Source organism: Artibeus jamaicensis, unplaced genomic scaffold (genome assembly GCF_021234435.1).
Source record: "Artibeus jamaicensis isolate MK-2021 breed Jamaican fruit bat unplaced genomic scaffold, CSHL_Jam_final scaffold_847, whole genome shotgun sequence".
Classification (NCBI taxonomy): Eukaryota; Metazoa; Chordata; class Mammalia; order Chiroptera; family Phyllostomidae; genus Artibeus; species Artibeus jamaicensis.
This window is the reverse complement of record NW_026522057.1, coordinates 19572626-19599411: the sequence shown is the minus strand read 5'-3', so window position 1 is coordinate 19599411 and position 26786 is coordinate 19572626. Positions and strand designations below refer to the sequence as shown.

At 50.3% G+C, this 26786-nt stretch overlaps 1 protein-coding gene across 2 annotated transcripts; it reads left to right on the top strand.

Annotated features, from left to right (window-relative positions):
• Positions 1-238: 238 nt before the first annotated feature.
• On the top strand, positions 239-17604 carry CDA (cytidine deaminase). Of its 2 annotated transcripts, none has more exons than XM_037140109.2 (4): positions 239-514; positions 9771-9882; positions 10860-10941; positions 13108-13171. In XM_037140109.2, the coding sequence occupies exons 1-4, from the start codon at positions 361-363 to the stop codon at positions 13120-13122; spliced, it is 363 nt and encodes a 120-aa protein (XP_036996004.2). In that variant the 5' UTR covers positions 239-360; the 3' UTR covers positions 13123-13171. The 2 variants fall into 2 exon arrangements, with proteins under 2 accessions (XP_036996004.2, XP_036996003.1); XM_037140108.2 differs by lacking the exon at positions 10860-10941 and adding an exon at positions 15624-17604 and having other exon boundaries at positions 248-514; positions 13108-13165.
• Positions 17605-26786: the final 9182 nt, after the last annotated feature.

The window sequence follows — 26786 nt, the reverse complement described above, 5'->3', positions numbered from 1 at the left end:
AAGAGAAAAAGTCATTCAACAAACAAGGTTTTCAGCCCTTGGAACTTGGCCTTTCTAGACTTGCACGCCTGGGAGCTTCTAGGCAGGGACGTACCCCAGGGAGGAGCTGCCTTCATATCAGTCCCAGCCTGGCCTCTTGGCAGGGTCACACCCTGGGGGAGGAGCTGACTTCACAGCAGGTCCCAGCCAAGCCTCTAAGCAGGGACACACCCCAAGGGAGGAGCTGACTTCATAGCAGGTCCCAGCTGAGCCTCTGGGCAGGGTCACACACTAGAGGAGGAGCTGACTTCATAGCAGGTCCCAGCCCAGCGTAGCTGAGAGCTCCCTTCTCTGCTCTTCTGCTGATCCCTGGGCACCAACATGGCCCAGGTGCCTCCTGCCTCTGCCTTGGATCCCAAGAGCATCCAGCAACTGGTGCTCTGCTCCCACGAGGCCAAGAAGTTTGCCTACTGTCCCTACAGTCGCTTCCCCGTGGGGGCTGCTGTCCTCACCAAGGACGAGAGGATCTTCTCCGGTAAGGGCGAGGGAGGGTGTTAAGGCTTCCCAACCACGACAGCCTTGGGGGCGAGAGCAGGATACTCAGGGAGGGGCGGGGGTCTCCAGAGGAGAGGAGCCCAGGTCCGGCCCCTCTTGGCTGAGCCTCCCCTATAATGCTGTTTGCCTCTACCCTGCTAACGCCCCAGACTGTGGGGTGAAGGTGGCGCTCAAATCTAGGGGTTTTTGATTCTTGAAAGACTGGGAAGTGGGAGGTGGGACGGGGAAGGAAGCTGGAGGCGGAAGCCGAGAAAGGAGAGAGAGCCTCGGCAGTGCTGTGTGCTGTGTGCTGGGGGGGGGAGGGCGGAAGTCCTCTCCAAGGCCCCCTCTGGGTCCCGCCCTTGCTAAGGTTTCCACAAGTTATATCAGCAAGTCCTCACTTTGGGCTCAAAGCCCAGGTGTCACGCCCACTTTTCAGTGGAAAACCCAAGGCCGAGAGAGGTGACCTGGCTTGTGCAAGGTCACATGGAGCACTGGAGGCAGAACCCAGGGCTGGGGTCCCCCAAACCCTGATTTCTTCTTGCCACCCTCCGTGTTTGGGGGTGGCAGAGGGAGGGGAAGCAAGGAATCCAGACAGGATGACTTGGTAATGGGGTGCGGAGGGTCTTGGGGGTAAGAAGCCAGGCACAGTCTGCCTGCAGCAGTGAGTGCCAGCCTGGGGAGGTGGGGACAGGAGTCCCCGAGGTGGCACTAATCTGTCCCTAGCTCTTTTTCTTGGGTTTGTTGGTTTGATAGAAAAGCTCCCTTAAACAAAAATACAGACTTGATTTTTCTCAGCCAGGGGCATTCTCTGTCAGGACCGCAGGGGAGGAAGAGGGTGTGGCGTTGGCAGGGAAAGACGCCCGAGGGCAGAATGGGCACCAAGGGTCAGAAGGGCAGGCGCCGTCCTGCTGCCTAGAATTCCTCTGTGGCTTGGAGCAGCTATTAAAGGGCTAGAGGCCTGCAAAGGTGCATCTGTCTACCTGATCCGTACCCCCCCTACCAGTCCCAGCGTGAGCCACTCACCTGCTCCACCACTCAGCTGTGGGTCCAGCTTGAGGCTGACGTCCCCTTCTGTCCCCTCTGAGCTCTCATATGTTATTTCTTGTCTTTTGAGTTTCTGTGCAGGGGTCATGAGTTCCTTGGGTCTTAAACACCTCGGAGCAGGAAAAGTGACCTGGGGTGAGTGACCTGGGGTGTGTGAAGGGACAGTGAGGAGTGTTGTCTGCCTCACCCTCACAACCACAGGGCAGTTACCGTAGCACCACTTTGCAAACAAAGGAAGAGACAGAGGCTCCCGAGGCTAAATGCCCAGGCTCACAGAGCTGGGATTCAAACCCAGAGTTCCCCTGACTCTCGAAGTCTGCTACTCTGTAGAGAATAAAAAAACATGGAGTGTTGTGTGGACATTCAGGCTGGCCTAGTGGCTCAGATGAGTATTAAACAGTAGCCACCGCCACAAACACCATTGCCGTCCCACGCTGCCATGAATCAGCCACTAGTTTCTTTCCAGTGCCTCCACAGCCCCTCTTCACCCTTGCATTGATTCATCTACTCAACAAATATTTGCCAATTATGTGCTAAGTAATGTACCAGGTGCTGGGGGCAGCGCAGTGAGCCGAAACGGCATAGTCCCTGCCCCCATGGCGGTCCCCTCTGCTTGCACAGGCTCAAAGCGAGGGCCACAACCAGTGAGTGTGGGAGTGAGTAAGTGAGGGGAGCAGGAGTGTCGACTATTTCAATGGCAGGGAAGGACCTGGTGCCACTAGAGCAAGTGGGGATTGAGGGAGGCCCTCTGGGGTGGGCTTACAGGCTCTGGAGTTAAGAGGCTCCTGGACTGGAATCCTGGTGCTCTGTTTACCAGCCACACGTCCCTGAGCAAGACCCTTGACCCTTCAGAACCTCAGCTTATATTTGTACATGGGGGATCCCAATGCCCACCTCTCCGGGTGGCTGTGAACAGTGCTGGTTTGCCTGGCCCAGTGGGGCAGCCAAGGTCCTCTCTGATTGCTGGCACCGGTGCTTTACAGGTCACTGACCACATGGAAACTCACCCCTGGCTGTGAGGCTTTAAATGAGCAAATGCCCATAAAGTGATTGGCAGTTTCTGGCCCAGAGTAAGCATTCACAGATGGAGGCTGCTTCGACTGCAGCTAGTACTGGTCTGATGAATGATGATGGTGTGATAGTTTGGAGGTAGATTGTGGGGGACTTCTGAAGGCCGAGTAGAGACACTGGATTTGATGAGGTAGGACGTAAGGAATTAAGAAATGTTATTAAGAAGAGTGACGTGAAACTGGTGTTTGAGGACAATTGGTCTGACGGGCACTCAAGGGGGGGTGGGGCAGAAGAAGGAGGCACGAGGGACCACGTCTGTCTTGTTTGCTGACTGGTCCACAGGCCACCTTATTGCCTGACCTGAGATAGGTCCTCGGTGAAGGTTCGGTGAACTCACAAATGAATGGCTCAGACCAGAGAAGCACCAGGGGGAATGAAAAGGAAGGGAAGATCTAGGAGCTGCCATGTGGGACAAACAAAGCCTGGGATGGGCCATATTGGCAATGGAGGAAAGAAATGTGGGCCTCGGGTGTCCAGCCCCATGAATGGGGGGATGATGAGGCAGACTGGCTAAGGCAGGAGGCTGGAGGCAGAGCCGGGTGGTGCGGGGAGATGGTGGGCAGGACCGACTGCCATGTTAGTAGACACGATGCACTGAGCACTCACGAAACACTTGGGATGGAAATTCCCTTAAAATGTCATAGCCGCCACATGGACAAAAGTGTCCCGCCCAGTTCAAAAGCGATGCTGGCTGCAGAGCCGGCCTTGCTGTCATGATCTCGTAATGATCATTTTCTCTATCACCGCCAGCCCTGGCCGGGGCCTTGTGCCCCTCGAAGATGGGCCACCAGGATGGTGATTAACAACTACGCCAGTCGCCTTCTGTGATGGCTGGGAGGGAGCTGAGGACGCCAGAAGTGTTAAGATGGGACAGAACGGGCTTTGGGCGAGAGAAATGGAGTCAGCACGCAGCGGCACTGAGGTGGGACGCCGGTGGGGGTGGGCAGCGGAGAGTCGTGGAGGTCTACTCTTTGCTGGCACCACCCAACGGGAAGGGGGTCCTCTCCAGCTCACGCCCTTGGGGCAGTGGTCTAGCTCTCCCTTTCCTCCTCTCTCTAGAGGAACTTCAGCACTCGATATACCCATCCATCGTCATGCAGGGTGCCACTTTATGGGTCATCTATAATGAGCTCTGGGAGGAGCAAATCATATAAAGAGAGACAGTTAAGGGTGTCCTGGTGAACCTCCGAATCCGGCTTGCCCAGGCTTAACGCCGAAAGCTGATGCTTCGTTTGTCTTCCCCGCTCTGCCCCTGGCTTCCTGGTTCCCTCCCTGGGCTCATATCTCCTCCTGGACCTCTCTTTGGTGCTTTATGTCACCCGCTCCCCACAGTGGCTGACCAACTGCAGTCCCTCCCCCCAACCCCCAAACCCACCCACAGCACTTACAGGTGAGTCAAAGCAGGCTTTCTTACTGGCTTCTTCTCCTTACAGCCCTGCCTGCCTACCACACCCCACTACCCACTTACCCCCACCTCTGTGTGAACCTCAGGCTCGCCCATTGGCCCTCTCCACTGCCACTCAAAAGTGGCTTATTACCAAGAAGAGCTTCGCTAACCCTCCACCCCTAACTCTATAGTTGAGTTAGAATATTATTCCCACATAAAACTACAGTACGTTACATTTTTGGTATAGAGGGAGGCAGGAACATAGAGTTATATTTCATCAAGCACATGGACATGACATTTCTCTAGTCCTATGATTCTCAAATGGGGTCTCAGGACCCCCAGCCTCAGCACCTCCTGGGAGCTCGTTAGACATTCTAATTCTTGGGTTCCAACCAAGACCCACTGAAGCAGAAACTCCAGCAGTGGGGCTCAGAAATCTGTTTTAGCTTATGCCCACGTGCTCAAATGCAAGAACTGAGACTGGAAAGGCTGGCGTTTGGGCTGCCTGCCACCTACCAGACCCAGTAAGCAGAGACGGGGGTTGAATCTTTATGGGCACTCTATTCAGATGGCCAGAGGCCTGGGAAGATGACAGGGTTGGTACCCTAATGGACCGGCCTCCCTCTCCTTTCAAGCCAGCCTTTCTTATCAAGGGGCCAAAAAGGGTAGGGAAGGGATTTAGGACTCAGGAAAAGGGTTAATCAGATAAAAGCTGCAGTCCAACAATTTCCCAACATCCTTTTATCTGCCGACCAGTGATTTTCTTTATCTGTGTCCTGGTTTGTCACAGCCTGTTTTATGGGCTTAAGAGGAAAACAAAACTGCCTGGTCTTTCAGGATGGTAGTGAGTGGCTGAGGGCTATCTTCCTCTTTTTTTTTTCCTTAACAGCAAAACAAACTTGCTGGAGGCTCCAGATACAGTTCTTCCTTTGTATTTCAGAGCTCTAGCACTGAAGTGGGAAATTCTACTCATCTGTTAGTCACTGAGAGCCTCACCGCCTCACTGTTCCAGGTCCTGGGCTCACCGCAGTGCACAGACAAGTCCCTGACCACAGAGGTTCCCACTGTCATGGGGGAAAGTAGGTAATGATGACGTCCATTGCAGGGAAGTGCTGCATGCTATGAGGAAGAAAATCAAAGCAGTGTAACAGGTTTGAGAGGATTAGAGGCGGTTGGTGGAGGAAGCTATTGTAGATGGGCTGATCAAGGAAGACTTCTCCGAGGAGGTGACATTTGAGCCGAGACCTGAGGAAGGAGAGCCCTGTGCACAGAGGGAGCAGCCGGTGCAAAGGCCCCGCTGCAGGAGAGTACTGGGCACCCTCGGGGAGCAGCTGTGAAGCCAGTCGGCCTGGAGAGCAAAAGGAGATGAGGTCCCAGAGACAGACAGGTTGGCAGCAGGTCACACAGAGCCTTGTGATTATATTGCAAAGTGCCTGAAGGACAGAAACAGAGTCATTGTCACATAAGGTCTAGAAGGAGCAAAAGCTCAACATCACAGGCCTACCACCACCAAACCCTTGACTTCCATGCAGTACATCACCGCAGCTGCCAGCGGCCAGCCCTTACTGTGGGCGCACTTTATGCTAATTGCTTTACATGCCTGATCTCAACTCATTCCTCTGAGAGGCCTATGAGGAAGGAAGGCTCTGTCGTTATCATTTTATAAATGAGGGCACTGAGTCTCAAGGAGGTTCAGTCCATTTCCCAAATTCTCGGAGCCAGTAGGACACAGGGTCCCAGGGTAAAACGTAGCCTAGGGGCTCTTTCCACACAGCTCAGCTTGAGCAGTGGGGTATGTGAGCCCGCCCTTCTAAAACAGTCTCTCGCTCCCCTTAACTGGCCCCTTACAGTTTTTACATACAGTGAAGGAAGATTTCTCCACGTGAGGGCATTCTGAGCATGAAACTCAGGCACAAGCAATTGTCCTGAGACACCAGACCTTCTGCAATCTGCTTTAAAGCCATTTGCTTTAACTGCGCATCTTCCAAACCCAATAGCGAGAGTCTCAATGAGGCAGGGCCAGGAGGCTACACAGGCTGGCAGAGATCTTAATCTGGGGAGGGAGAAGTCAAATGTAGTGATGTCAAAATGCAGTAAAGTTGGGAAGGGTGGGAATGGATGGGCAGGCCGGGGTGTGCAAGAGAGACATGTTTGCTTACTAGCTTTTTTTCCTAATTATTTATTTATTTTTAGAGAGGGGGAAGGGAGGGAGAAAGAGGGAGAGAAACATCAATGTGCAAGAGATTCATCAATTGGTTGCTTCTTGAGTGCCCGCAACTGAACTGGGAGCCTGACCTGGAACCCAGGCATGTGTCTTGACAGGGAATGGAACCAGTGACTCTGGTTCCCAGGCCGGCACTCAATCCACTGAGCCACACCAGCCAAAGCTAACTTTCATGGACCCAGCTGAGAGGCTGAGCAATATGGTGCCTATTATCCCGGCTACAGTGACTCACAAAGTGAACACGCACGTATGCTTGGCCAAAGTAGGCATTCAATAAATGTTAACCACGGTTTCCAGGGTTGCGGCGCCTTGATCACTTCCTGTCTTGTATCCCCACTGTATTAATGGGTGTCTATATGGTTGCAAATGATAGAAATGTACATAAATTATGTTAGACCAAAGGAGGGAGGGCCTATTGGGAGGGCGGGCCTTCTCCCATGACCTGTGGGAAGAGTCGAAAGGTAGCTGGGCCTCAGGAGCAACATACACCAAGCCAGACTCTTTTGTAGTCATCTCTCATCTCATCTCTTATCCATTCCTCGGAGCATCCACTTTTTTGTCTCCTCCATAATGAAAGGAAACCAGGCCGTCCCCCTGGGCCAGGCTCTCACATTCCTAGTTTCAGGGAAGAACTCTGATTGGCCCAGTGTGGGTCAGGTGCTCATCTTCAGACCAATAAAAAGGTAATGTGAGAAAAGATGGCAGCCCGCGTTTGAACTACATGCGAAGGAATGGGGTGAGGCTCATTCCCCAGGAAAAAAAGGAGGAAGAAGAGGCGCTAACTTGTCAGACTAATACAGGCTCACTATAGCCTACCCTTGGGTGACCAGTATGCACATCTGCCTTTTTCCAAAAGTAGAATTCCAAACTGGTCTGCACCTAACACCACACGGCCATCCCCTGCACAACTGTGAGTGAACACACTTATACTCAGCCCCCCAGGAGATGGCCCCAAAGCCCCCACACTGAGGGGCAGGCTGTCTAGTGACAGCCATTCCGATCCATCAGTGGGACAGAAGTGCCTTTGCTCCTGAGAGTCGCAATAATGGTTCATGATCTCAGTGATTTATTTAACTCCTAGCTTGTCGGTATAAATAATGAAGAGCCAGGAAACTATGTGAGGAGAATAGGAGATAATGACCAGCTAATTTGCAAATTTGTGGACTGCAGGAGGAACAAAATGCTACCTAACCATGACTCAGACTCAGACCTAGGAAAAGAGAGGGTGATAGGTAAGAAACAGAACAAGCTGATGAAGCAAACAAATACGGTGACTAGGGCAAGATGGCTGCTTGTCTCTGTCCCACGTAACAGACCAGGGATGGGCTGGAGTCCAGGGCACGTGGACCGCTCTGCTCTGCTCCACTAGGTTCCTTCCTGTCTCACTGTTCTGCCATCTGCAGAGTGCTGTCTTATTCCATGTGCTTGAAACTGGCACACACCATCACATCCATGTCCCAGCCCCTGGGAAAGGGAAAGATGAAGTAGGGGCAAGCAATGTTCCCAGGAAGATGTCGTCTAGAAGCCACACCCATTACTTCCACTCATATCCCATTGGCTAAAACTATAGGACTACAGGAAGCTTCCAGGGAGGCTGGGAAATAGAGTCTCCACTGGGTGCCCATGTGCCGACCTAAACTCCAGTGCATCCTACTGGGAGAGTGAACACGAGGGATGGTCTTTGCCGCTGGACCCCCATGGCTCTCAGGGAGCGTCTTCCTTGATCATTACACTCTTGGCCACACTTCTGAAATGGGTGTGGGAGAGAACGTCCTCCTTAGGGGAACACGGCACTCAGCTCACTTCTGAGGGGGCTCTTTGGGGGACCGGGGGTTCCCGAGGGATGGAACAATCACAGGCTTTTTTGGAGACCAGACTTTTGGTTTCTTTGGCTATCTAAATCCATCAAAAATTTAGAAACCTTCTGGTCTGTTTGCTTGACGCCACCTTCGTACGGTAGTGTCACACACAACCGTCCTTTCTGGGCTCAGTCCCTAAGTTGCCAACCCTTTTTTTTTTTTTTTTTTTTTACTAACTGGTTTCCCCGCCTGGCCTATCCCTGCTGCCTCGTTTAGTGGTGGCTACCTTGAGGCGCCCAAAACAGATGAGCAGATGAACCCCTTAATCAGCTCTTTGCCACAGAGTGGATTTCTGGTGCCAAGTAGAGAAATCCTGGTGGTAGGTAGGTGACATGGCCTGCCTTCCAGGGTATTGCATCGTGGGGCTTTTTTACAAATGACATGTCGCAGAGGATGCAGGGCACCAGGCTTCCACTTTGTTGTGTCTGTAGTTCGTTCACATGCCCAACCGCTAGGCCAAGGCCACAGGTTTTCGATTTCTTTGTTTCAGCTGCATCTCGCTTTCAACATAAATTTCTGTTAAGTATAGGTTAAGCTACTACAACAAAAGTCCCCAAATACAATGACTCAAACATGACAAATCTTTTTCTCTCACATGAAAATTTAGAGTAGGCAGCTGGTCCGGGGCAAATAGGCAACTCTGCTCCAAATTCCCTCTGTCTCATTGCAGTTCATCCCTATGACAATAAACCATGTGGGCAGATGTGTCCTGCCCCACGCCAGTAGTCTCTACAAAAACAAGTGTGATCCCGCTGAGTCACATCCCATTGGCCAGAACTTGGTCACGTGGCAACACTATGCTCCAAGGGCATCTAGGGACTCTATCCTCCACCATATCAGAATGGGCGTCATTTGTATTACTGGCACGGGGAAGGAAGAAAGGAGAACTGAGGAATGAGAACCCTGTCTCACAGACAAAGCCCAGACCCTGTGCGATTTGTGGTCTCAAACCTTCTTGAAATGGAAGTTGCTTAGTCAGCCAACCTGGCTACACCATTGTTTTGTCCATTGTCACCCTTGAGAGGGGCACTGGGGAGGACTCCCTTCCTGTAAGCTGTGCCGCCTGAGCGCTCCCCACCCCCACCCCCCCTCCCCTGGAGAGCACTCCTGCATGGCTGCCTTAGGGCTTGCGCACTCACAGACACACCCTTTGCACAGCGTATCAGTGTTTTGTTTGTTGGTTTTGACAGTTGGTTTTGCAACACAGCTCACAGAGAACCTTAGCTGAACCCTGATGGCTGGTAACCAGCACCAAAAATGTTGTGCAGGCCGACCACTCCCACCTCCCCGCCCCCATGGCTTCTGTCTCCTACATCCAGGGCTGGGGACCATGTTCCCGTTCTTAAGCCTCAGCTTCTCCCTTGGCCTTGACCTCTGCCAGGGAGATGAGGCTGGGTTAATGTGCCCTGTTTTCCTGCCCCGCTCCTAGGCTGGGCTTCAAGATGGGGGCATTGGGTAAGTGGTGAGAGTGGGAGGTTCTTGGGGAGGGCCACTGTGCCAGTGGGCCATGGTTTCCCAGTGGTTTGGGTCAAACCGCCCTCTCCTTCCTTCCACTTCGTTCTCGGTAACAGATCCCTCTCTTCACTGGAATGGGGCAAACCTCTTACTTAGCACACATGGTAGGAAGTGGTTCTGCTGGAAATACCACTGAGTTCTCTTCTCTTCTCAGGGTGCAACGTAGAAAACTGTGTCTACCCACTGGGCGTCTGTGCTGAACGGATAGCTATCCAGAAGGCTGTCTCAGAAGGGCACAAAGATTTTAAGGCAATTGCTATCGCCAGGTGAGTGGGAAAGCCGCGTCACAGCCATATTCATGCATCTGCTCAGCCATCGTCTGCCATGCACCTGTTATTCATCCATTCATTCATCTAACATGTTTATTCTGCACTTCCTAAGTGACGGGTCCTGTGGAGGACTCTGGCCTGAGTGCTGAGGATAAGGAGGTAAATAAGAAATGGACTCTGCCCTCAGTGAGCCTACGGAGCAATCCACAGCCAAGGCAACTCTACAAGGGCAAGTTGTCTTTGTGTTCTGACAGCACGAAGTGCTCAGAATCCCTCCAAGATGCAACAGAAAATCAGCATCACAACCTAAAACAGGAGGGGCCTAAAAATTACCTGGCCGCCTAGACTGTGTGGTCACTACCCCTGTTTTACGCCAAAGAAACTGAGGCTCAGAGAGGTTAGACAACTTTCCTGGAAGTTAGTGGCAGAACCAGCACAAAACCAGATCTCTAGAGTCTCACCTCAGGGCTCTTTCCATTGCGTCAGGCTGTGCTGGGGAGTCAGATGTTCTTCCCGGCTCACCTTGAGCTGACACTGGGACCCATCACTCTGCAAGGTGACTCCTCCACTTGAATACACTCACCTCTAAGTGCCAAGAACCAGGAGACACAACAAGCTGGCGGGGTGACAGCCAGGTGTACCTGGGTTATGGTTCCAAGTAAGGAGATTCCTGTCCAGATTCTGGCTGGACAAGAGCACTAATCAACACATGCTACACACCCTGAATGTAACTGTCCAAGTTTCTGGAGCTTGCTGAGTTCTCAGCCCTGGGCCCAGACTCGGGGCTTTGGGATTTGAGTACATGGATGGGCTCTTTGACTAATTTGGACCCTACTATACTTCTGATTTAATGGTGAATCACACACGTGTGTCCTTCTGCATTGTCTGTGAGAGCATTTTCTTAGCAAAATACGGGTGCAGGGACAATGGCGTGGGAAAGAGACTGCACGGCTGACTGAGTGCTGGTCTTTCAGGATGCTTGGCTGCATGGGTTGTGCAGCGGGAACGAATTCTCTCTTCATCGTGGGGACGCTGCAGGACCTTTCTGGCAGAAACGTAAGGACCTAGAGCAAGGACAGTGGGGGATGTTCACAGAAACAAGCCCCCATTCCTTTTATAAAGTTCTGAATGTGGCCTCTGTCTGGCCCCGAGGTGGACCCGGTTACTGAAGGTTTTCCTCCTGAGTGACTGGAGCCGTGAATGGAGAGGGGCCCCCGCTTCCCAGAGCCTCCCTGTGACCGAGGTGTCTCCTGGCTCCCTTCGGCTCTGGGCGGAATAAATGAGGCTGTGCCGGGAACATTTTGTGCAGATAAACAGGATGTGAATCACACTTTATTATTTTTCTTAAAGAAAGAAGAAAATAGCTCAATTTCAAAGCTGATCCGAGAAAATAATGATATTCTGGGGAAAAGAGGCCAAAGTCAACAAAAGGTTAATGGCATGGTGGCCTTCCCCTGCCTAGAAGGTTCCCAGTGAAAGGCGTTTTCTCATGGTCATTACTTACTTTTAAACATGATTGCTTATTGCTAGTGGCCAAGGCACAAATGTCCTTATTCACATAAAACCTGCAGTTTTCCAGCACCCAACTGCTCTATTCCCAGGATGCAGCCCACACCTGCATCCCTGAGCCAGAAATGCAGTCATTATTACATTAACAGTGTGTTAAAGGGAGGGGTTTAGAGAATGAATGAGAAGCGCCAGCCCCCTTGTTAAAGCTGTGAACAGTGCAGAAGAGCCCCTTGGAGATCTGTGAGGTAGGGAGCTGGGAGCCCAGAAAGGGATTTTGCTAATGGGGAGATAAGCCCGTGCCCCTGGGGTCCTAGCTGTAGTCATCAAAGTAAGTTTCCAGCCTGTCAGGTCTGGCAAACATGGCGTCAGTGTGTGACAAAGGTCAGTGCAAACCACAGCAAACCCTTGATATGATAAGAGACTGAAATAATGACAGAGCTTAAAGAAATATGTGCCTGGTAACTAGTGTAGGCAATGAGAGCATGTGTATAGCATTCTAATTTAGCATTCTTTGTAAATTCTAAAGTTTACAAAGTCCTTTGCACACCTTGTCTCATTTTATCTTTTAGCATTCCTACAAAGTGGATGACATTAATCGCCCAATTTTATAGACAAAGAAGCAAGCCTTGCATGGGTTAAAAAGATCTGGTCAAAGTCACATGTAATTAGCGAAAGGAGGAGCTAACCAAGAGCCAACTTGGGAATCCCCATAATCTTCCGGGACATCACAGAGCTATCGGTTTAGAGGAGCAGAGATGGCAGGGGCTGCTGGCTGACTCTCTGGGGCTCCAGCAGGCCTGGAGCTCCCTCCAGTCGAGCCCAGCTTCCTTAAGTGCCACCCTCTGGACAGTTTGGAGCTGGAGCACTGCCTGCAGGTGCCTTAACTCTGAAACAGCTTTGGTTGTAGGCTTCTCTCCTCCAGACTTTCTCAAATGCAGAGAGAGCCCAGCTTTCCCTTCAACTCATGTGCATTTTATTCTTTCATGCCTCGGGGCCTTTGCACATGCTATTTTCTTGGCCTGCAACACAGGGAAACCAGGGCTTCAGAACAGCACCCCAGTTACTTGATCTCCCTGAACGTCTCTCCTCTCGGGTAAAATTGTGACACCCAGCTTGTTTCGAGAATTAAATGAAATAATAAATAATGTATGTTGAGTGCCTGATACACAGCATAATAGGTGCTCATTAATGGTGACTTACGAACTCTACACTTCTGCCGAGGACCGGGCCAAATGCCATCTCCTCTGTAAAATATTTTCTCCCTCTGTAGGCAGAGAGAGACTGTCTCCCTCTTACCAGGCACTCTTACTGCATTTTGCTTAAAATGACAGTTTTCTATGTCACACATTGAGTTGAACAATCCCTTGAAGGCCAGAGACAAACTTTCCTTACCCTTTGTGTCCCTAGGGTATGGGTGACTATTCAGTGCCCACTAAATGTTTGTTAAATGCACTAATGAATACAGTGGTCCTCGGTGGGGGTGGGGGTAGAGGTGGAGGAGGGTACAGGGGGGTGGGGTAAATGGTAAGGGAAACAATACTAAACATTAAAAAATTTTTAATGAATGGTCCCACTTTTGGCCTTGCCTGTTGCAAGTGTGGCAAGCACTGCCAAGCACTGCTTTGCAGCTTCCAAGACACAGCATGTCTGCCCATCAGCAGCTGGCCTGAGTCTGAGGAAAGGCTGACCCTTTTTGCTTCTCTGCCTCCCTAGCGACTTGCAAGATGATTTCATTTCACCCTGTGGGTCCTGCAGGCAAGTCATGAGAGAGGTAAGCAGCTCTCTTTCTTTTGGGGATGTGGCCTGAATGCCCCCCTGCTCTCCCCAGGCTCTGTGAGCAAAGCCACAGTGCGGAAGCCGCAGCCACGGTCCCGTTTGCTTGCCCGGCTGACTGCAAAGGCCTTCTGAGCTTGCTTGCATGCGTGTGTGACTGGGAATTGTTCTTTCATTCAACAATACTTACTGCGTGTCTCCTCACTCTGGGGAGACAGCCGTGGAAAGAGAGGCCAGGCTCTGCCCCCACAGACTTTATAGTCTAGTGCAGGGGGTGAGCAATAAGTAAGGAGGAAAACAATAAGCAATAGGGTCCCTGAGAGTGAGAAGGGCTACTGGGAGAAGAACCCAGAAAAAGGAGTCAACAGTGACAGAAGGAACAGCAGGTAACACTCTAGATCGGGGTCAGAGGCCAGCAAACGGTAGCCCAGGGGCAGATCCAGCCCACGGCTAGTTATTCTATTAAGCAGCTGTTGAAGTTCCACCGGCAGGCAGCCACGCCCATTCATTCACAGACGATCCCTGGCTGCGTTCGCCCGACCACAGCAGAGGTGAGCCATTACAACAGAGCCCTATGGCCCGCAAGGCCTGCAATATGTACTGTCTGGCCCTTTGTGGATAAAAGTTTGCCATCCCCTGCTTTAGGTGGCCAGGAAGGGCCTCTCTTTGAAGACGGCATTTGAGTGGGGATACAGATAGTGAGAAAGGGTGAAGCAGACAGGGGTCTAGAGAAGGAGATTTCCAGGTGGAGGATCCAGCAAGTTTAATGCCCAGACCCTCGGTGAGTTTGACAAGTCACAGGAAGGTCAAGGAGCCTGGAACACAGTGACTGAGGGGGAAGCGAGTGACAAGACGTGAAGTCTCGGAGACGGGCAGGGCCAGATCACACGTGGTCTTGTAGGCCATGGGATGGAGGGTATATTTCATTCCAAGAATAAAGGGGACTGAACTGTACGCTTTAAAATGGTTAAAGTGATAAATCTTATGTTAGTATATTTTAGGACATTAAAACAAAAGTTGGGGAAAAAAAGGATCGGGGAATTCATTGGATGCTTTTAAGAAGGGACTGAAGGGATCTGATGTACTTTTTACAAAGACAGTCTTGAGGGAAGGCCTGAAATTCTTCAGCTCTAGAGATGGAAGAGTGGATTCCATGGTGGGTTCTTTTAAGATTTTTATTTATTTATTTTTAGAGAGAGGGGAAGGGAAGGAGAAAGAAAGGGAAAGAAACATCATGTAAGAGATACATCGATCAGTTGCTTCTCGCATGCCCCCAACGGGGATCTTGGCCTGCAACCCAGGCATGTGCCCTGACTGGGAATCGAACCAGTGACCTCTTGGTGACCGGTGACCTCATTCTGACCTTACGCCACCAGGAAGGCGCTGATTTCGCAATCTGGACCTCATCTCACTGGGACAGAAATGGCTGCCCAGCTGTACGGCAGGTTGGAGGCCATATAAGGAAACCACATCGGGGACATTAGGTCCTTGGCTCCTGCAGCCTGACCCAGTCCAATTGCACGTTGCTGTTTTCTCCCAGCAGATTAGATATTGGCAAATGGGAGAAGGGAAAGGAAAAGGCTGAAGTGGGGAGAGGCAACACTGAAAGCAAAGTACTAACAACAGATGAAGCTTGGGGCCAGGGGCCTGGCACTTTAAGTCACTCAACTTTCATCCATGTCCTCAGGCAGAGCCTGCCAAGCCCATTCATTTTAAAAAGCAAGAAGACTGATTGTGCCTGGTCATAACTTGGAGATTCAGACAGACGTGTGCAAACAGCAGGCTGCAAACCTGAGCCTTCATGAGCAACTGCTAGCAACCAGTAGAAATAGCTTCTAATAACTGAGCCTTTATTTACTGTATGCCAGGCACTGTGTTTAGGCGCTGTACACCCATCACCGGTAATCCTCACCACACCTGGCCAGGTAGAGCCTTGGTCTGTCGACTCTCACTCCAGGACACTGTCTGCTATGCCACAGCTGATTTAACTCTCCACCTGTCTTCCTTCTGGCCTAGTTCACTCTGCCTGAAACCATTTCACAGGTTAAGACGCTGAGACCCAAAGACATTAGTCATTTGCCCAAGGTCACACAGCAAGCAAGTGGTAGCTCCTCATAGTGTGGGGGAAAGATGGGGAGACAGATTTGGGCTAAAATCCTTCTTTGCTGACATCACCCTGCGAAACCTTGGTTTTTTCCTCCGTAAAATGGGGGTGATAATAGCACCCACATCAAAGGACAGACGATGAAATCAGGCAGGTGCAGTGTCCCGTGTGGAAGGAGGCAGGCATGCAACTTCTGGCTGTGAGGATCAGAGAGATGCTGTGGGGAAGGAAGGGAAGCAGGTGTGAGCTGTTCTTTGTCGTGGCAGGAGAGGCGGAGCCAGGCTCAAACCCAGGCCTGTCCTAACCCCTCTGCCACTCTGCCTCCCTCACGCTGGCTTTGTCTCCTTTTCAGTTTGGCGCCAACTGGGACGTCTACATGACCAAGCCAGATGGCACCTATGTCGTCCATTCAGTCCAGGAGCTGCTGCCTGACTCCTTTGGGCCCGAGGACCTGAACAAGATGAAGTGAAAGATGAAGAATGCCCGCTGCCCAGACAACTTCACGAAGACGCTCTCACAGACCTGGCTTACCTCCAAACAAACGGGCCCGACCCCGCAGGGGCTGGGCAAAGATGGCTTTTCCAAATGACACTCAGGCACTGCCGTCTCAGTCTGGCTCGGGCCGTAGCCCCTCCTTGTAGCCCACCTTGTCCTCCCTAGACAAGAGCACCCCATTCCTTCCTGTGGGCCTGCTTTAAAATTCCAGCCAAGTCTGAACTGCTTCCCCATTAGCCTTCCCAAGGTTCTATCCTGTTCCCAGTGACTCTCTAATTACAAACATCACAGAACATCCGGACTCAGGGAAGCACGTTTTGCTCTGTCTCTCTCATTGCTCTCAGCTCCCAGGAGGGGAGGGCACTTTGTCTTTATAGAGAGACCTGCACTGTGGACCCGTCTGTGTGGAAAGAGAAAGGTTTTAGGCTTCTTGCCCCTGTGTTCTCCAGATGGGTGGCCCCCAGGGCTGGACCTGTTTGTGTCCATATCCAGTGTCTATTTTGGTCTCCTCCTTCTCACAGATGAGGGGGCTGGGCCTCAGGGAGGTTAAGTAACATGCTCTAGGACTCTAGCAAAGTTCAGACCAGAAGCCAGGTCTCGTGTGACTCCCACTATGGTCTAGAAACAGTGCGTGCTCTCTGCTGGCCACTGTGCTAAGCTATTCAACATATATGAACCCATTTAGTCCTCACTTATCAAGCTCTGAGTATATTGCTCTCGCTTTACCAATGAATAAATCAAAGCTCAGAGAGGTTAAGTCACTTGCCCAAAGTTGCACAGCTAAAATGTGGCAGACTGGAATTTGAACCATGTCTGTCCATTTCATTCTCTGATGGTTAATGTCTGGCTGCATTTATCAACCTGAGTATCATTTATATGGCAAATTCTGCAGAAAGATGTCTCTGCCCTTGAGGAACTTGCGATCTGACAGGGAGAGAGCAGTGTAAACAGACCTGCTGCACAGAAATGGTGATCTTGGCAGGTCCCAAGTATGAGGTGGGTACAGGGGGTGAGGGGGTGCCACCTTCTGGGGTGTGACAAAGGTCGAGGGACCGCCTGTTCCCTCAGTGCACTGGCTGCATCACACACACAATTAGGAAGGTGAGGCCCAACTGAATGATTGAAGGAGCCAGGCTGGCCCATTAAAGGGGGCGACAGCTCTGGGTGTCCGCCCTGGAGGACTTGGCCCTGGGGCCAGCCTGGCTCTGAGGCTGAGAACAGAGGACAGGTTTCCTCTTTCCTATGCAAGCAAGTTGCTGGGAGCACAGGGAGTGCTGCCCTTCCCTGGGGCCCCTGGCCCTCGGTCCGGAGCATCTACAGCACAGAGGGCCGAATCCGACCCTCCACCTCGCTTTATCCGGCCCAGCACCTTGTTTCTACCCGGCAGCAGTGCTGAGCTCTTGCTTAACAGTTAGGGAGCAGTTACATGTATACAGTCCTAAAGTTACGTTCGGCCCTTTGAAGGCAACCACGAGGCCGATGCGGCCCCCAGTGACAGTGCGTTCGACACCCTGCTTTCCAGGTGCTCCTGTCCGCGTGACCGGCATCTCCACAGCACCCCCAGGCCTACCTGCTGTCCAGCCTGATGCAAAACTGCACTCTGCCTTTCCTTAGACATGGTTATCGGGGTTCAGGGTCTTCAGCACAGTCTCCTGCTAGATGTTCTTAATATGGGGGTGGGGGGAAAAAAGAGAATGCTGGGATTAAAGAGGCCAGGATGTTAAATTCAGTTAAAATTCTGCTCAGTGGAGATCTAGATTCTTTTTTTTTCTTTGCACATATCCGTATTTTGTAAACTTCCAAAACTTTTACATTTAATAAAAAATGCTACTGCATAATGGTTGAAGATTTAAACTTTGGAGTTGGACAGCCTCTGAACGGTGTGGCTTCGGCCAGACTTCGCCGCTCCGAGACCTGACACTACCATCCACAGAGCAGGGCGCTGGGACCACCCGGAGCAACACTGTGGACCGAGTAGACGCTGCACCAGCAGGAGCCCCCTGTCGCACCCTTGTGAAGCTCCTGTACGTGTCAGCTGTTAAGGACGACAAACTCTGGTCCTTTGAATGTGGGTTTGAACTTTGCAAACAGGCAACAGGCTTTCAGAGCCTGTTTGCTCATCCATTTAACAAGTATTTACTGAGTGTCTATCATGTGCTTGGGCTGGGCCCAGACCCCAGAGAGGTAGCAACAGTGAGAGAGATAAAACCCCTGCCCTTACGGGGCTCTGGGTCTGCATGTGGGAGATGAGATTGAAATGATTCCAGCTTTTCATGACAAGTGCCATCCAAGGGGGAAGAGCGCCCTGGGGGGACACAGCAGCAGGGATGGAGCTGGTCTAAGAAGGGGCAAGGTGCCCTGAGGAGGGGATGCTCCAGCCAAGCTGTGAGAAGGGCCACCGGGGTGTCCAACCTGCAGCCCGTGGGCCCCTGTAGCCCAGGACGGCTGTGAATGCGGCCCAACACACAATCGTAAACTTACTTAAAACACGATGAGATTTTTTTTTTTGTGATTGTGTGTTACACGTATTTAATGTGTGGCCCAAGACAACTTTTTTTCTTGTGTGGCCCAGAGATGCCGACAGGTTGGGCCCTGAGCTAGGGAGCAGGGCGGGCAGTGAGTGAGGACGGCCTGAAGGGCTAAGCCTGGAGTTCCTTATATTTGGGGGTGACAATGCAGCAGGCAATCTGCAAAGAAGAATTCCAGAAAGTACTTGAATAACATCCACTTGGAAGAACAGCGCTCCTTTGGCCCGAGAGAGGCAGGATGTTTGTTCAAAACACACGCGCTTTCATTTTGCAGGCCCAGTGTTCTGGGGACCTGGATTTGGGAGCAGCATGTGCTCCTGTTCAGAGCCCTCCGTGGTGTTTAGGACCCTAAAGCTGAGTCCCAGGTTCCCATGGAAATAAATAGAAGCATGCGCACTTCTGCGCTCTGGCCAGCCCTGCTAATTGCTTGTGTAAACTACAAGATTCTTTAGGATTTCCTTTTAGCTGGGAGGAGGACACGCCTCTGACAGACACTAGGGGCACTTTCGGTGCCTGTGTCAGAAATGAAAACAGAAAAATGCTGCTCAAGAACAAGTGGTGGCTCCTGGCCAGGTGGCTCAGTTTGTTGGAGCATCATCCCATTCACCAAAAGGGTGTGTGTGAGTTCGATTCCTGGTGGGGATGCGTATAAGAGGCAACTAATCAACGTTTCTCTCCAATCAAAGTCCCTCCCTCTCCCTCTCTCTGAGCATATCCTCTGGTGAGGATTAAAAAAATTTAGACTAAGTAATGGAATGGCCCACACACACATAACAGTTTGTGAGATTATACGAGCGCCAAACCAGGCAGGGAAGGAACATCCAGCCTGCTCCTTTCCGACAGGTGTGGGAAGGGGCAGTTAGGATGGGGGATGAAAAACTCTATGACTGAACAGAAAAAAAATGGCACGATGATGCATTAATCACCTATCACTGTATAACAGATGATGCCAACATTTAGCAGCTTGGGAAAACAGAAGTGTATTATCTCACAGTTTCCACAGGTCGGGGGTCTGGGCAGAGCCGGGCCATCTGGCTCAAGGCCTCATGCAAGACCACAGGTAAGGGGGCAGCTGGTGCTGTGTCTCATCCGAGGGCACGACAGGGCGACAGGGGAAGGGTCCACCTCAAAGCTCACTCACATGGTTCTTGGCTGTTGGCGGGGTTCGGTTCCTTGCTGGTGGGCCCCTCCACGGAGCCCACAAGGCAGGGGGCTTTGCTCTGAAGAAGCAAGCAGCAGAGTGAGAGACTGTGAGTGAGACAGAAGCCAGAGTGTTTTGGAAACCTAATTAAGGTTACCAATCCCTTTGCCAAACTCTATTCCTTAGAAGCAAGCCCTAAGGTCTAACTCACACAAAGGCATGGATACCAGGGGGTAGGCACTCTCAAGATGTAAAAACTAAAAATGTACGTGGACAAGGAAACGTAAACAGAAAACAGAAAAGTAGGTAAGGATGGCAGAAGGGCCAGGAGAAGCAGGCCTGGCTAGCCCTGTGGAGGAGCTGACCTTACTCCAACCGCAGCCCTGGATTCCAGGAAGCGGGGGGCGGGGAACCAGCAGCTTCCTGCCTGAAATAGCTCCAGCTGCGGTTTGAGAGATCTGAAGGAACCATGGGGAAAAACAGCTAAAAGAGTAAAATATTGCTGCCTCTAGGCTTAGAAGGAGTTAGAACAGGAGATTGTTGCTTTTCGTGATGTGCCTATATCTATTGTTAGTGTTTTTTTAAACCACGTATACATATTAGTTTTATTTAAAGCTGGGGGGATGGGTATCAGGGGACTAAGTGGTAATAAGAAAAAATACAATAAAGATTAAAATGAAAAAGAAAGGAGGTCATAGAAAGGAAATTCATTTGTCAATAACACAGTGTAAATTGCAGTAGGTGATTCTGTTGCCGGTTGCGGGTGAACTCTTCGACATTCCTATCTTTTTCCTCGGCTTCTGGCTCCTCCCGGCTCCCTGCTGGGAAGGAGGGAGCCATGTGACTGGGAGTCGGAAAGTGTAGCCCAGCCCCTTTCCCCCTCCTCCTCCTGGGGAGTGAGCCTGCCTGCTAAGGGCGTGTGTTCCCAGATGGCTCCCAAACAAGGGCTGAGTTCCAGAAGGCCCTGTGCTGGGAGGTAGGGGATCAAAGATTTAAAAATCACAACCCTTGTGCTTACAGAACTCACAGTTCGAAGAGGGAGGCAGAGAAGGAACATCTAGCCCAGTCTAGGAAAGGTCAAAGAAGACTTCCCGGAGGAGGTGACCTCAAGTATGAGTGGGGATTCTTTTAAGACAGGGGATCAGCCTGGTGCTTGGGAAGGCTGTAAGTAACTCAGTATTGCTGGACCATAAAGACAGGAGGTGGACAGCACAAAAGATGCTGGGGCCAAATAGTAAAGGACTTTCTGTGCCAAGCTAACTTTCTGTGCCTTAGGCTTGACCCTGGGGGCAATGGGCAGGGTAAAGGGCCTCTGCAGGACTTTGCCACCTGCAGGTGACATGGCCACATTTTCCTAGGAATCATCACTACAGGCCAGTCGTTTACTGGACTGCATGAATCACAGATAGAACTTCTCAACGATATGACGTCTCCCTCCTCCACCGGCAGAGTGCTTCCATCCATCCTCACGTCTGGGGAAAACAGAGACTTCTCCCCGGTGAGATGTCACTCTCCGCTCGCTGCTGTCTGGCTCAGGCTTCCAAAACCTACAGCCCAGGAGTGTCGACCAGGCGGGTTTTCATCTGGCCGCAGCTTTGCTCGGTCAACAGTTTTAGCAAAAACTCCTTCCATCTCTGCTGGCAATTTAGCGATAGCATTTCTGAAATGGGCTGCGGGTAGAAGACGTTGCTGCCCCTGGAGAAAGTGTCTGTCCCCTGCCAGGAGGAGACAAAGAGGATTGAAATGGTGCCAGGACAGAAGGTCGAAAAGCCCTTGATGGTTTTTTTTTTTCCTTGTCTTTTTCCATTTTTCCATTAGCATCAGCTTTTTTCCCCTCCATGTCCTCTGGGGGAAGGTTAAATGATGCTTCTTAGGAATATTATGTACCTTACCAAAACTACACAGTCTCGCTGCCTGGAAAGAAAAGAATATAAACAAGACAGAAAGGCGCCCACAGACCAGAGCACACAGCACAGGAGAACCCCAGGGTCTCTCCAACACCTCCCTGCCCCTCCGTTCTCTAACCCTTGTGGCCGAGCCTATCAGAGCCTCCCTGGTGCCCGGCAATGCTTAATAATGGTCTAGGCATGAATGAGACTCTCCTATAGAATAGACAGTCTTCAGTATAAATGAATATCTCAGCAGAAAACCATATACCATGTCCTGACTTCCTCTTCTTGAGATACCATTAAAGAGACGGAAAATGTTGTCACAGAGCCTCAGGACCACCCCCGAGACCTGAGATTTGTTGCCACCACGGGGTTTTCCTTCTCCAGGAAACAGAGGGGAACAAATGGAATCAGGGCCATGATCCCTAAGAAAGGTAGCTGGGTGTCCCTCTGTGATAAGGCTGTATCTCTGTCCTGAGAATGGAGAACACAGCACCCCTGACATTCCTACTAGAAGCTTCTCTCTGAAGAATGAACTTGGCTGCCCTTTCCATCCAGCTTCACACTGTGCTTGGTTCAGACCTGTCAAAGAAACTTAGATTTTTCTGCACAAGGGGAAGTGAACCAGTCCGGCGCCATCTTGACTGAAAGTCCAGGGCTCTGTGGAACAAGGAACTGCAGGCCTACAAAGGAGGGTTAATGAACACCAGCTAGAGATTTGGGTGGCGAGGCATCACAGGCTGCTGGTTTATCTGCACACCACAGGACTAAAGGCGAAGGCTGATAACAAACCCACTTCTTAACTCAAAACAACCCACACAACCTTCCCAGAGTGTGTACATCCCGTTAGCTGTATACTCGTCACGGTAAACTGTCACATTGCCAGCAGCGTGAAGGAAGTCCTCGGGCTTAGAACTAAAGACCTCAGAACAACTCTCGTACCCTCTCAGTAAGGCTTAAAGGGAAGAGTTGGAATGGTAATGACGCTTAGCAGATGCATAGATTTCAACTTTGTTTTTTTTTTTAAGATTTTCTTTTAAGAGGGGAAAGGAGAGAGAAGGAGGGAGAGAGAAACATCAGTGTGTGCCGGCTTCTCCTGCGCCCCCTACTGGGGGCCTGGCCTGCAACCCAGGCATGTGCCCTGACTGGGAATTGAACCAGAGACCCTTTGGTTCGCAGGCCAGTGCTCAATCCACTGAGCCACACCAGGCAGTGCCATGGTTATGTTTTTTTAAATATTTCTTATCACTTAGAGATAGATACTGAAGTATCTAAAAATGAAATAACGATGTCTGGGATTTGCTTTAAAGTAATCAGGGGGTGGGAGTAGGAGAAAGGCACTGTTCTTAGTACTAGTAGAATACAAATTCAGCCCTGGCTGGTGTAGCTCAGTAGATTGAGCGTGGGTCTACAAACCAAAGGGCTGTCAGTTCAACTCCCAGTCAGCACACATGGCTGGGTTGAGGGCCAGGTCCCCAGTAGGGGGCGTGCGAGAGGCCACCACACATTGATGTTTCTCTCCCTCCCTTTCTCCTTCCCTTCCCCCCTCTCTAAAAATGACTAAATTTTTAAAAATATATATTAAAAAAATAAAATGGCAAATATGATTGTTCTAAAATTAAAACAAAAACAAAACAAAATTTGACCTAGCGAATTTGAAGACCTAATTGACCCGACTGATTCATGAGTCATGCAGCATCCTGTCTAGCAAACAGAGGGGGGTCCCAGGAGCTGCACAAAATGGGTTTTACAGGAAGCAAGGTGGGGCAAGGGAGCTATTAGTGACAGAAAGGAAAGGATTATATCGGGACAGGGTCATCTTTTCTGTGGGGAAAGGCAAGGGAAAGGATTTTTATTATGTAGATTACCTAATGTATAGAGCAAGAGCAGAGTGGACTTTTTGACACCTTCGACAATCCAATACAGGGTCACTGTCGGCTGTGACAGTAGGTCAAGTGCTATGTCAAGACTGAGGTAATGGGATGTAACAGGAACACCCTTAGGAGGGGCCTGGGATGTCCAAAACCGCGAGTCTGGACACTTGGATGAGTACTCCATCTGGACACTGATGTGAGTGGGACCCCCGAGGCTTGTGGGCTGTAAGAACTCACAGCTCAGACCCCCAAGGCTCAAGCCTGGCTGCCCCGCAGGCCACACTCAGAGCCCTGCTAGAAGACTTCCACTGCACCAGACTCCTGCCGCCACTGCAGCCGCCTGGCTGGAGACCAAGGCCACCCCTCCACCTACTACACATGGGGCTTCCCTGCAGACGCTCGCTCTGCTCACTGCTCACTTCTGTTGTACCAGCTCCCCCTCTCGGTGTGTAACCTGCTTGACTCTGTTGGCTTACTGGGGAGGTCTCCCCTGCTGAATCTGACATTGTGGAAAGACACAAATGTGTGTGACTTTCAGGGATGCCCCCGTCCTCATGACACCTCTTTCGTCCATGAGAGATGGAGAGGGCTTCAGTGACAGATTACTGGGGCTTGACCAGAAAACTTCATGCTGGTTGATTATAGTTCTGGGAGAGGCTGAAATTGCAATTAGATTGGATATTAAATCTGCATTTGTTATCATGGGCTTTTAGCAGAAGTGATGCCATTTGGAACCTATAGATTTTTTTTTTCTTGAATGGTATGAGTGAATAATGATTTTGTTGAAGCTGATTAATGGGTACATGGGGTTCACTATACCATTGTATTTTTTAGTATGTTTAAAAATTCCCATTTTATATATAGGGAACCAACAGCGAAGGGAAGGAAACGAACTCAAATCAACAATTTGGAGCAGAAGGAAGAAATAAATAGTCAACTCAGAACAAAATGAAGAAATAAGAATTCAAAAAAAAGGAGGGGAGGCTTAGGAACCTCTGGGACAACTTTAAATGTACCAATATCCAAATCATAGGGGTGCCAGAAGGAAAAGAGGAAGGACAAGAAATTAAAAACTTATTTGAAAAAAATAATGAAAGAGAACTTCCCTAATCTGGCAAAGGAAATAGACATAGAAGTTCAAGAAGCTCAGAGAATCCCAAACAAGTTGGACCCAAAGAGGAACACACCAAGATACATCATAATTAAAATGCCAAAGATTAAAGATAAAGAGAGAATCTTAGCCTGGCTGGTGTGGCTCAGTGGATTGAACGCTGACCTATGAGCTGGGGGATCACAGGTTTGATAACCAGTAGGGGCACATGCCTGGGTTGCAGGCCAGTTCCCCAGTGGGGGACATGCAAGGGGCAAACATACATTCGTTTTTCTCCCCCTCTCTTTTTTCTTCCTTCCTCTCTCTCTAAAAATTAATAAACAAAATCTTAAAAAAAAAATAGAGAGAACCTTAAAAGCAGCAAGAGAAAAGGAGACAGTTACCTACAAAGGAGTTCCCGTCAGACTGTCAGTTGATTTCTCAAAGAGACCTTACAGGCAAGAAGGGACTGGCAAGAAGTATTCCAAGTCATGAAAGGCAAGGACCTACACCCAAGATTATTCTATACAGCAAAACTATCATGTAGAATGGAAGGGCAGATAAAGTGCTTGCCAGATGAGGTCAAGTTAAAGTTCATCACCACCAAGCCCTTATTATATGAAATGTTTAAGGGACTTAACTAAGAAAAAGATAAAAAATATGAACAGTAAGATGACAACAATCTCACAATTATCAACAACTAAACCTAAAGAAAACCCTCATAAACAAACTAAGCAAACAACTAGAACAAAAACAGAATCACAGAAATGGAGATCACCTGGAGGGTTATCAGTGGGGAGCGGTGTTGGGAAATGCCCTGCCTGGTGGCTAAGGCTGAGTGAGCAACCTTCGGACCATAAGCCATTAAGGAGACAAAGCTTATCTCCCTGGCAGGAACACCACTTCTGCTCCTTTTTCCATAACTGGCCTCCAATGCTGAGCAGTTAGCCAATGACGGGAAAGATTCCCCAAGCGGGGAATCACCTAAGACAGGCATGATCCCGTGGAGGGCCCAGGGAAGGACTTGGGGGGCTAAGGAGAAAGGGGGTGATGGACCCTCCCCCCTCGGCTTTGAGGAAGCCTGAGTCTTCAGTCTGTCTGCGAGAAGTCTCGAGAATTTCTTGGTTATCTGCCTCCCCTGCCTGACTAAAGCCTGAAAACGATGACAGAGGGTGGTGTAGCCTTGTGCTGGGAATGGTGGGCTCCCTGGGTAATTAGGCCTGAGAAAGAATATGTGGAACCCTGTGAAACCTACTTTGCTAAGGATGCTTTTAGTTAAATGATAAAGGCCTGAGCAGAAAAAGAGTTTATGTTCTCAAAGTTCTGTAGCCTTTTAGCTGACAGACCCTGACTTAGAAGAAGCCCCAATGGTTCTTTGTATACTATCTACTGCTTACTGCCTGACAATGATTAATAAGTTGTACCTGAACTCCTGTGCAAAAAAAAAAACAAACCACACAATAAAAGCCTGACTAGGCAAGGGTCAGAGTGCTCTCGCTCCCTTTGAGAGGGTAGCCAGGCCGTTCTAAGGCACTCCCACTTTGACGGAGTAACCATGCCGTCCCTTTTCCTCCACAGGACTCAGTAGTCCATGTGAATTTGTCTCATGTCGCATCCATGACGCCGCAGACACTGCCAGCCAGTGCACAGGTCAGCGGGGGAGGAGGAAGACTTGGGGAGAAGGCACAGGGAATAAGCATAACTGGTAGCACAAACTAGGCACCGGGAAGTTAAGAATAGTACAGGAAGTGGAGAAACCAAAGAACTTCTATGTACGGCCCACGGACATGAACTGAGGAGGGGCATGCTGGAAGAATGGGAGTAACAGAGGAGGAAAAAGGGAAGAAAAAAATATGGGACAATTCTAATAGCAGAATCAATAAAATATACTTAAAAGCTCCCATTTTAAAAAGACAAGAAAGAAAAAAGAAATTGCTCAGTATGAATCCCTTTATTAGCCTTTCATTACAACTGTTTGGGTACCAGGGTTCTGCCACTAACAAGCTGTATGACTTTGGGCAAGTCCCTTCACGACTCCGGACTCAATTCATCTGAAAAATGTGGCCTTTGGGTGAGATTTCTCTTAGGGTCTTAAGAAGCCAGCAGGGATTGCACGCTTGCAGAGAGGAGCCTAAGGGCAGTGGGGAGGGGAAGAACTCAATAGTCAAAACATCATGAACTTTAACCTCAGCTCTGACACTGTGACCTCTGACTGTGGCAGCCCTTTATAGGCCTGTTTCCTTAACTATAGATATGAGGTTCATATCTTCTTGGTAGGAAGATTAAATAAACTAGCAGTTGTAGAGTCTGGCTCGGTGGGTGATACTCAATAAATATTCATTTCCCCGGACCAGCAAAGTTCACTTCAAGACTTGCCTGATGTAAAAGCCCATCCAAAGCGCAAAAGGGCAAGAAACTACGGACCACCGGGTGCGCGCACAGCGCCCTCGCGCGTCCAGCGCTGGAACGGTCAGACCGGCAACCCCGCCCATCGGCGC

What these genes read in the sequence shown, in the direction of transcription:
- CDA (XM_037140108.2), top strand. Translation starts at nt 361, where the DNA reads ATGGCCCAGGTGCCTCCTGCCTCTGCCTTGGATCCCAAGAGCATCCAG. An exon ending in GGACGAGAGGATCTTCTCCG is followed by an intron (nt 515 to 9,770) that starts GTAAGGGCGAGG and finishes TTCTCTTCTCAG; the next exon opens with GGTGCAACGTAGAAAACTGT. An exon ending in GCAGGCAAGTCATGAGAGAG is followed by an intron (nt 13,166 to 15,623) that starts GTAAGCAGCTCT and finishes TCTCCTTTTCAG; the next exon opens with TTTGGCGCCAACTGGGACGT.